At 33.5% G+C, this 11,804-nt stretch overlaps 1 protein-coding gene across 1 annotated transcript in view; it reads left to right on the top strand.

Annotated features, from left to right (window-relative positions):
* LOC125060505 (acyl-CoA:lysophosphatidylglycerol acyltransferase 1) overlaps positions 1–11,804 on the top strand; it is a 264,621-nt gene that overhangs the window by 7,967 nt on the left and 244,850 nt on the right. Inside the window, exon 3 of the mRNA XM_047665469.1 lies at positions 17–216. Within this exon, the coding sequence (XP_047521425.1) occupies positions 17–216 (200 nt within the window). The remainder of the gene's footprint in view (positions 1–16; positions 217–11,804) is intronic.

Raw genomic sequence — 11,804 nt, 5'->3', positions numbered from 1 at the left:
GGCCCTGCTGTTTCAGCCGGTACGTGAGAGTCGCGGCCCGCTTGGCATTCGCGATCGTGAACAACCTATACTGCATCCCCGCTTACGTCGTGTGGATGATGGCGCTGCGTCTTGCGAGACCCTTGTACGCCCCTCTCTATTGGAGGGTCGAAGGCCTAATGTATCACTGGCTGCTGGCTATGGTGTCCCTGTGGACTTGGACGGCCGGATATGAAAGTAAGTATATGAATTATTTCATTATGATGAAGTACTATTCCTAAAGTAAAATCACATCTTATTACAAAAACTCTAAAACTAAATATATTTATTAAACCAGTGTTACATAGAAGTTAGTGATTACTTAGGTAGGAATTTTATTTAAAGGAAATCTATTAATGCTTATATCGATAAGAATAAAAAGCGTTTTAAAATAAGTTTATTAATTGAAAAACACGTATTTAACATGTTTATATGTTTTTATAATTTTCATATAGAATGGAATATGTACATAAACCAAATAACTTATAAATTAAAAAAAAAAACAGTTCATGTCTCTGTATAGAAACTCTTCAGTGCATTTATTGCAAAGCGTCTTTGTTTCTTTCCTGGCTAAGAACATATTTTAGGACATTTAATTTTCTCAAAATAATATAAATATATAATCTCTATTAATAAGCAAACAATTGTTAGACATAGTTATTAAAACAGTACTAGAAATATGAAACCTATATGTGAACATTGTTCTAACAAAGTTCAAAATCTTCGTGGCATCGATTGACCTTCGCAAAAGGAATTCAAGGTAAGTGGACGATACGTATTATACAAATATTTGCATATTATAAGTGATGTCATTTAAATTTGATTCACAAAATAATGAATAAAAATTTATTCATGACAGAAATATTGTTGTTCATGTTCTAACGCACACTAGCCCTTGTGTTGTAGGTGACTTAATTACAACTATTCCGCGGTACATTTTGAATGTTTAAAATAATTTAATAAAAATAGTCTTAGTGTTACATTTAATCGCACAAAAGTAGTAAATAAAGGTATTTTGGGAAGTTTCACAAAATTATTGTTCATTTATAGTTATTTTGTGGCGAAGTAGGTAATTTATTTCGCCAGTATTCGAATCCTTGAACTATTGAACCTTGTATGGTGGAGTTACTGCATACGTTTCTGTTTTAAATTATTGTATGTATGTAGGTTTTATTATATCTGACTTCCAAACAATGGAATATTATTTAAATAGTAATTCAAACGATTCTTAGAAGTCTTATTCAGGCAATCAACATGACGAATATTTAATAGCCTAGTTTAGAAGGAAAGCATAAAATTTGTGTAAAATAACATTCGTAGCTGATAAGATTGATAAGGAATTGGGTTTTATTTTATCAGTTGATAAAATAAAATAACCTAGAATTGTGTGCCAACTGAGTCACGTGTGATTTTAAGAATTGCAATGTGAATATAAGTAAGGGAAACAGCTGTTTAATTTGAGTCCTATAAAATTTATAATTTTTAATAACTTTGTTATATATTTCCTTAAAGTTTTTCCATTTTGTTATTAAATATTTAATTAGTGCTGTGTTTAAATAGGTTTTGATAACAAAATTAGCGTCTAAAACGCTAATATTGTGATAAAAAGTTAAGTGTCAGTTAGGTTAAAAAAATTCAAAATTTTCTTTTACGAAATATTTCACTATTAAACTTGGGACAATTAGTGTTTTGTAAGTACTACTTTACGTATATATATATATATAATAATACTAGTATACCTGTGCCATTAGTCTAAAATCACTACATACTTAACTTGAGTATTTACGCTTCTTATTGGAAGCCAAAACAACACCTTTGTAGCATTATGATGACTCGCAGAGGCCTTGCCTTACAAGAAGAGTCTAAACTTAAGCTAGCGCTAAGGGAATTAAATGCTTCCAGGGAGTTGTGTGCTCAGTTAACATTAGAGAGAGAGGACAATGAAAGAGAGCTGTTGGAAGTGCTAGAGGCCAATAAAAAGCTTAAAGCCGAACTATCATTGATATTTCAGCAAAATAACACACTTCAGGATGAGTGTGACTTGCTGAAAAGTCAATTGGACAAGCTTGATGGCTATGGCTTAGAATATGAAAGTGCCTTGAAACGCATAGCTAATCTTGAAAGGGAATTGTATGAGGCTAATCAACATATTATAAAGCTTGAAGAAGACTCACACCAAAAGTCAGAGACTATAACACAAGACCTTTTTAAAGACTTAGTTTACAATAGTTCACTTTCTAAATCTAATCCCTCTACAGCATATAAAAATATTAATGGATGTAGTATAAAAAGAATAAAAAAATACATTAAAATCAATAAATTTGTAACTAAAACTCAAAAATTACTGAAAAAGTACAACATTGTATTGGATAGTAAAAAAATAATGAAGGAAAACATAAAACTTAAAACTAATATTGACATGCACTTAATTGAACTTGAAAATAGTAGGATTAAATATGACTTTGACACCCAACAACTGCAAAAGGAGATCTTGGATCTTCAAAATATAGCAGATTCCATGGTATCAAAATTCCAGGAGTCACAAATGATGGTTTCGAAATACTCGACTGCTATGGAAGATCTTATCAAGATATCCACACATGCAGCACAATGCTTTGAGCTTGAAAACTCAAGCAAGTCTGTACAGGTGCCAACACCAGTATGTAGGGTTAATAACATTTCAAAGCTAAATTTAATGTACTGTGACCAAATAGGCCATCAAATGAGCCAATTTTTAAATAAGGAACAAAATATTATAAACAGCTGTTACCCAAATGCTACTTTTAAATATATTATAAAGAACATTGTAAGAGAGACTTCCAGTAAAGCGGATAATCTCATTATATTTATAGGCAATAGAGGGAATCTAAACAAAAAGGAGCTTATTAGCTGCTATGAAAAATTGTGCCTACTTAATACTAAAAATCTAATTATGTTTACATTCCCTTATAGTAAACACTTTAGTCAGCATGAAAATAATGCGAGACATATTTTAAATCAGACAATGCACACATTAACATTGTACAATAAAAACTTTACACTAATTGATACCAATAGGTACATTAGTTGTAATAATTATTTTTTGACAAAGGATAGATATAATCTACCTACATATTTTAAAAGACAGATAGCTGATTCGCTATCATATTTATTGTATATAACAGCCAAGAATTTGGCTAGACAACCTGCTTCTATTGAGCAGGTTTTAGTTAGTAAGACCTTGGAAGATATTCCAAGAAATTGTATATCTAATTTAAATTAGACACTAAGACAACAGAGAGTCTCTCTGGCCTAGAATTAAAAAGTAAGCTAAGTAGATTTAAGAACAATACTATCAATCTGGTTCACCAAAATATACAAGGCATGAAAAGTAAATTACTAGAAATTGAGATGTTTTTGAGCAGTGAAAAGGTTGACATACTGTGTATTACAGAACACTGGTTAAAGACATGTGAACTTATGTTCAATTTTTGTAATCATCAGATTGGTAGTTCGTTCTGCAGAGGAAATGCAATACACGGTGGCTCATTAATATTGCTTAGTAAAAAAATAAAATTTAAAGAAAGGAAGGACATAGTGAGCCTCTCTGTGGAACGCCTTATAGAAGTATCTTGTGTGGAGCTGGAGCAATTTATCATTGTTAGTTTGTATAGCCCTCCTTCAGCTCAATATGATAGTTTAGAAAAAATATTGGAGCAGGTTCTGTACAAATTGCAAAAATCCAAGAAAAAATTGATTGTTAGTGGAGACTTTAATGTAAATTTGCTTGACAACTGTAGTTCAAGTAAACGTTTGCTAAATCTGTTTAAATCATATAATTTAATTAATACTTTTATTGTACCAACTAGGGTAACAGCCACCACGGCAACATGTATTGACAATATCTATAGTAATATAGTTCCTCTCAACGCCTGTATTATCAACAAACTTACATCTGACCACTCTGGTCAATTGTTTGAATTTGAAATACTAAAATGTAAAGATCAAAAAAAGAAAATATGCACAATTCCTATAACAGAGGATCGGTTAGATAGATTTAGGAAAAATTTGATATTTAAAATGCCATTTTTGCGTAGTAAACAATGCCCTAATAATTTATATAGCACATTCTTTGATTCATTTATTGGTGAATTCAAAAATGTGTTCACTCCAAAGACTTTTTTGGTCTCGGAGAAACCTACCTTTTGTGACTGGGCAACTCCGGAGCTACACAAAAAAAGGCAAAAATTGTATGAGTTGTATGATGAAAAACAGTATAATGACAGTGAAGAATTTAAAACTTATGTTAGGATATTCTCAAAAAGTTTTAGGCAAGAGTGTAGAATCGCTAAGGCGAAACACTTAAGTCTTAGAATAAACAACAGCTCTGATAAGATAAAGGCTACTTGGAAAATTATAAACGAGGAGACTGGAAGAACCTCCAGAAAAGATACTGAATACAAAGTGAACATAAACGGCAAAGTAATTAGTTCCGACCTCGAAGTAGCCTCTGCATTTGAAGAGTTTTTTACTAACATTCCTTTAAATACAACCAGCGTTTTAAATTCTTCACCATCAGCCGCCCTTTTATTATTGAAAAAGAATGTTCCTGTATGCAATCATAAGTTTGTATTTAGCCGCATTAGCTGCAATGACATTATAAAAACATTTAAACAGCTAAAAATAAAAAAAACTAAAGATCTTTGGGGTGTTTCTGTTTTCATTTTACAATCAGTAATCAATACTATCAGTTCAGAGTTGGCTATAATATTTAATGAATGTATAGATTGTGGAGTCTTTCCAGACCAGATGAAGATAAGTAAAATCACACCGTTATTCAAAACGGGCAGCACTTCGGACCCCACAAATTTTAGACCCATATCTGTGCTGCCGGCTTTGAGTAAAATCTTTGAAAAAATCATTCTTGAACAATTATTGACACATTTTAATAATAATAAAATTATGCATAGCCAGCAGTTTGGTTTTACAAGAGGTCGCTCTACAGCAGATGCTGGCATTCAATTAATTTCCGAGATTTTAAATGCTTGGGAAAATTCTCATGATGCCATTGGAGTTTTTTGCGACTTATCAAAGGCTTTTGACTGTGTCCATCACGAAATCCTAATCAAGAAACTTCAACACTATGGCATTGGCGAAAGGGCGCTAAATCTTGTGGAATCATACCTGAGCGATAGAATTCAAAAGGTAAATGTAAATGGAGCTATATCACAGGGATCCTCTGTTACTATGGGAGTACCGCAGGGCTCCATACTTGGTCCCTTCTTATTCCTTGTCTATATAAATGACCTGCCATTTCTTGTAAAGGAGCTTCACGAGATAGTACTGTTTGCTGATGACACTTCGCTTTTATTTAAAGTGAAACGACAAAATCCATCACTTGATAACGTAAACAGTGCCATCTCCAGTGTAGTTCACTGGTTTAATACAAATAATCTTAAGTTAAACGAAAAGAAGACAAAATGTGTTAAATTTGTAACTACAAATGTAAAGAGTAGTCATTCTCAAATAATAATTAAAGACGAGGAAATAGACTTTGTTGATAATGCGGTGTTCTTGGGAATTACTTTAGATAGTAAACTCCAGTGGGGCCGACACATAGAAGGTCTTTCGAATAGGCTAAGTTCCGCAGCGTTCGCAGTTAAAAAGATACGCGATCTTACGGATGAGAACACAGCAAAGCTTGTTTATTTCAGCTATTTTCATAGTATAATGTCATATGGTGTTATTTTGTGGGGTAATGCAGCTGACATTAAATCGATATTTGTAGTGCAAAAGCGGGCTATAAGAGCGATCTGTGGGTTGTCCCCACGGGAGTCGGTCCGAAGCAAATTTAAGGAATTACATATTTTGACTCTGGCAAGTCAATACATTTATGAGAATATTTTGTATGTGCGGAAAAATATAGATATCTTTAAAAAGAATAGTAGCTTCCATAATTATAGTACTCGTAATAAAGACAAAATTAGCGCACCAACCAGAAGGCTGCATAAAACGAGTAATTCTTTCCAAGGCAATTGTATACGTTTTTTCAACAAAATCCCTAGTGAGATACAAGCGTTGTCAATAAATAAATTTAAATCGTACATTAAAGTAAAACTGCTTACTAAGGCTTATTATAATATAAATGAATATTTAAACGATCCTAGTGCTTGGATATGAGTTGCTCCAGTATATATTATAGGTAACACGACTGAATCTCTCGGCTGCATTTCCAGACTCTGGGGCGATCGTCAACATCCACGACTGTTTTAATGTAAAGTGGGAACAAACCGTGATCCATGTGGTATCCAATTATTTCAGTATTATTATTATTTTCTTATGTAGCCAAGTCCACATTTCAAGGATCGTCATGCTCGCTTAAATGTCATTGCTTGTGGCGGCGTCCATGCGTCGGGTTGTCTCTCTCCCTAAAATATGGCGAGGGGGCCGATGGCTGGCCATGCGTCATACTCGTGAACGGGTGCTGCTTGTGGTGACTGGTCGTACTTGAATTCGTGTATGCGGTGATGTTAATTATTTCGACTATGTGTTTGCGTGTTGTTCCCACGAGAATGTAAGTGCGTGCTCCTATTTCACCATGCCTCCTGCTGATAGGGGACAAGTCTTTGTTTTTATTTATGTTCTTATTATTAATTACTTAAAATGTCATGTGGAACATGGTGTAATGGTTGCAGCTCCTTACAAATACTCCCGTTGTGTAAAAAAAAAAAAAAAAAAACATGGCGATTAAAAAGAGTGGCGGAGAGTTTATTGCCAGTTCTTCTCTTCCGTTCTACGCCCTTGATTTGAGAACTGGCAGTAAATGTAAAATTAGAAGCATTAATATTTATATCTTTAATGACGAATCACAAGTGTACATTGTGTTACCTACGTGAATAAATGATTTTTGAATTTGAATTTGAATTTGAATAATGTTTGGCTGAAAAGTGACTAATTTGTTTGGCTCGTTCGTTGGCTATTAATTTTAAATATACGTTACCATAGCAATACTTTTTAACAATACCATGTTTATCTTTATATATATGATGTACGAGTGTATGTCACTGAGTTCAGTGGAACTCAAGGAGTTCAAGACGAGTTCCTTTTAAACGGCTGGACCGATTTCAATGAATTTTTTGTAAGCGTTTGGGTGGCTTAGATTCACAAATCAGCCCGGCATATAATATATATATCTTCTGTGCATGTGTTCATAATTAAACTCCTAAATTGCTGGAAAGATTTTGATAAAAATGTTTGTTTGTTCAAGTGGAGTCGAGAATGATTTACATAATATTAGATTTGTTTATATGTATGTAAGGCGTGTACACTGTTCAGGACAACGTGTGTCGGATCTGCTAGTATAATATAAATACAAAAAATGTTTTTCGGTAATTATGTAAGATTTATTTAGTTTTTAAATAGTGTTTTAATATATGAATAAAATGTTGTTTTTTTTAAACCCATTATAATATAAAAATATTTTTAATGTTTGAATCTACAATATACATTAATAAAATAATGTCTTTTTTCATCGCAGTACTAACACTATATGAGAGAAAGAGAAGATTGTTTACTTTACTTAAAGGAGGCTTAGTTTTCATAAATTAGGGGGACTGTATAAGGATTCTTTCCAGTCGGTAAAAGGTAAACGGCCTTTAGACAGTTGACCGGTGATTGTGTTCCAGTTTGTCACTGGAATTTATCGCATACCGCAGTGCTGGCTTATGTAACAATTAGGCCGATGGCGAACGTGAAATATGAATGAAAGTGCAAATTAAAAAATGTAAAACTCATTAGTAAAATTCCACTTAGCCCACTAAACTTACGAAACTAACGCAACTCTAAGCGGAAAGAAAACCAATTCGCATACGTAATTTAGCAGAATTACCACATAATCCATATGTAGGTACGATGTAGGCCTTTTCGAATGTTACAATTTGTGTTTAGGCTAAGCCGCAAATTACATTTCGCTCGCAGTTCGGTAATTGATTTTCAGATCTGTATAAAGCCGTCAATGGAACAATGGTATTTCGACAGAACCGGTTGCGCTCCGTATTGACCTTATGCTATACGTATATCGCGAGCTGCGCCAGAGGACGGTCAATGACCGCTCCCTACCAGCTAGGAATGTTACCCCACTCGTCAAAGCATGCATTTCGAGTGGCGAATTTACATGTCGCCGGATTTTGACTTTCAAACCTCAATTCTAAGTATTTGGGCGTCTATTTTGTTGAAATGCCGCAGTTTTGATGATATCGCTTGGACAATTCGTGCGGCGAAATTTATCTCAACGGTCGTTTGGAGCGTCTTATAAACAACTGAACAATGATCATAGATAGGAGCTGGAAATGAGTACCTTGTTGTACGTAATTTTTTACTAAGCGTCGGCGTGGAAATTGGAAAGTTTAATTTCATGTACAAGTACAGATTAACTAAAAAACCTTAGTGTAGTTTAGTATCTGTGGTATATAAATACTTGAAAATAGATAGTTTTAAATCATATTACAAAACCTTGTTTATTCTAGAACCTTTTTCTACTACACATAAAACGAAGCCAAGTGCAAATTCCATTTCAATCCACTTTCTCGGTGACTCATTCGACAAACTGTAAACACCTACATATATCGCATTGCGGGCGAATGGTTAACTTGTAACATTGCTTATGGTACTGTGATTCATTATGACTTGATTTTAATTAGCGTATGCCATCTGGGATGGAAATTGCACTCGTGTGACCTTTAGTGAACTTGTTTCGCAGAGATATGCACTGTATGCCTTTCCCGACACAATTTCTATAACGGTTTTGGTATGATACTCTGTGGCGTACATGTCAACTGTCATGTGACAAATATAACGATGTAAAATGTTTATCTGTGTGATGTGTCTCATGTTAAGTGCAGTCAAAAGCACGATTTGTTATATCGATCAAAACTTAAAAATTATTTAAATTAATTTTAAATTATATATTACTTGACTGTAATGGAAATTTGATAAATATATTATTTCAATCTGCTTGAGTTGAGCAACTGCCTATGTGTGATATTGGCTCCTATTTCACTACAACTATTTTAATGTCAATGTAATAGCCTAGTAGGGGATCTGATCCTGTGCCTGACACACGCCGTCGACTTTTTGGGTCTAAGGCAAGCCGGTTTCCTCGCGATGTTTTCCTTCACTGTTCGAGCAAATTTTAAATGCGCACATAGACAGTCCATTGGTGCACAGCCCAGGATCGAACCTACGACCTCAGGGATAAGAGTTGCAAGCTGTAACTAAGTCCACACTGTTCTGCATATTCCACATTAATGCTAAAATAGGTGATACTGATACAAGGAAATTTCTCACAGACTAGACGTAAAACTATTTAGGAATATCATTAAAAAAATTAATTTATAGGCGTGATATCTATCGTTAGTGATTGACTGATTGATTGTTTTGTAAGTTATCTAAAAAGTGTTTAAAATCCGCCTTTGTTTGAAAAAGAAAACGCGTATTTAAAGTCAAAACGTGCCATAACAAAATCAAATTTAACACCAAAATTGCATGGTCGCGGCTAATCGAATAGAACAGGGTTCGAAGCCAATCAATTCATATTTCATGCTATGTGAAAGCCAGTTTTTATTGCTAAGGTTCATGCGTTCGTGAACTTGATTGATAGATTTCAATTACTAATCTCTGAATTGTTATTTTACAGTTAGAATATGCTTTGACCACAATGATATACATACGTCCTATAAAATTATTTGATGCAAGCTGGTATAGTCGAATAAGCAGCCTTAAATTTTAGTTATTTTGACATATATAACACATAGGAAATCGAACTTTTGGAGTGTTTTTACACTTTTAGATGATCTGTATCTCACCTTTGCTTTAATAGCAGACAATAAAAATCTTAGTCAACCCAAGAAAGACTAAACACAATTGGCCCACATTAATACAACTTAGAAGGTCTTTTAGATTTTAATTGAAGTATTAACAGTACAATAAGGCACGTTGGCGCCTCTGAATCCTTAATGATTACCATAAAACATACCCGTTTCGATCTCGGTACTAATTTACATACATAAAGCCTTAACGAAGTGGTTTGATAATTTAGGATAGACATAAAACAAATTATATTCAAAGTGTGTGCCTACGCCCTAGAGGTGATTATACATTGAAATCACGACCATAAATTCCGTAGGGACATCCTTCGATTGTGGCTCAATTGATCCTTCCGCTAGGGGTTTTATAAGAATTTGAATTTAATCAGTGAATGTTGAATTACATTACTGGGGTCAAAGGACTGACTAATAAGCTAGGAATTTATTCTTGCTCCTTTGTTTTTTCGATTCGGTTTAGATGTGAGATATAGATAGATAAGAATGTTCATGTGGCGAATGTTGGCCATACTAAACCTCTGGTCAACTAAAGTATTTAAACTAAGTCTAGTATTATTAATGCGGCGTAAAAGTGGGTACCAAGGCGAAATATAATCGATTTAATATTTAAATATGATTATTCAAATAAAAAATTACAATTTTGGTTTTAGACAACGTAGTCTTTGATCATAGACTATTACAAACAGTGATGTGTCAGGGTTGCCAGTATAAACTAGAGATGTACTTATAATGAGTTGGGAAAGTAGGGTAAAATTTTTCTAATTTCAACAAAATATTTGTACGAAGAAAGATAATCTTGCGATATTGTTAAGACAGCCTTTTAAAGACTAAATCCATCTATATCGTATGCATGTTTTTTTATATCTAAATATATACAAAGATCGTTATTCAATATAGAATTCGCTTGAAACAGATCTCACTATCGACCGAGTACTTGTTCGTTTTTATGATTCTTTTTATTACCTACTGTCGATCAAGCATTAAAAGCCTGATGTATGTTAGGAAAGTTAAATTAAAATTAAATTATTAAACCTTGTGAGCTTTTTGAAATCTATCATTTCACGTCCTAATATAGTCGCAAACCTCTAACAAAGTATGTATAGTTAAGAGGTTAAAAAATATTTAAAAAAAGTTATTTCACATGAACATGAATTTAACTCAAGCTAAACCTTAATTAATATTATTTATTACAGTAATCTGTGTCCGTGTTTGAAGAAATGAGATTCATATGAATGTCTGACAAGGCCGACGTTAATATATTCATACTTATAAATAAATCTTGAGCCTTTTTCAAACACTTGCGACGTTGGCAATGATTCACGCATCCTTCCGTTTCGTTTCATGAAATGCTCCATTGATTGCCTTTGTTGCTTTATTGCGGTATAAATTATGTTCTGACTCAATTTCCCGGCCAATATGGTAAGAATATATTACAATTGTTTATCAATATAGGATCGCGCAAGTGTTGCATTTATTTATCGTTTGTATATTAAACTAAAATTATTTAAATAGGCGATTCAGTGCCTTCAATTGTAGGATGAACTCCGATAATAATAATATTGATAAGTGTACATACAAGAGATATTCATATTCCCTTAGGTTTATTTATTTATATATAAAAACATGCCAACGCTGGGCAGTGGGCACACATTGGTACAAGGAAAAAAAAACAATTTTTAATGTGACAAGCACTTAAAGGCACAACATACGTGATGAGATAATAATAATAATTAAGCCTCATTTATTAAAACATTTACGAAACATACACACACTTAAAATAAATTTTCAAGGACCCATATAGAGTATAGGCCTCCTCCAATTGGCTCCATCTTTCTCTTGAGCATTTTTCTCACAATCTTCTCCACCAACTTCCTTGAGCTCGTCAGCCCACCGTGCAAGAGGGCGACCTCTCATTCTTTTTCCTGG

The sequence above is a fragment of the Pieris napi genome, chromosome 21 (assembly GCF_905475465.1).
Source record: "Pieris napi chromosome 21, ilPieNapi1.2, whole genome shotgun sequence".
NCBI classification, from domain to species: domain Eukaryota; kingdom Metazoa; phylum Arthropoda; class Insecta; order Lepidoptera; family Pieridae; genus Pieris; species Pieris napi.
This window is presented reverse-complemented; position numbering and strand designations above follow the sequence as displayed.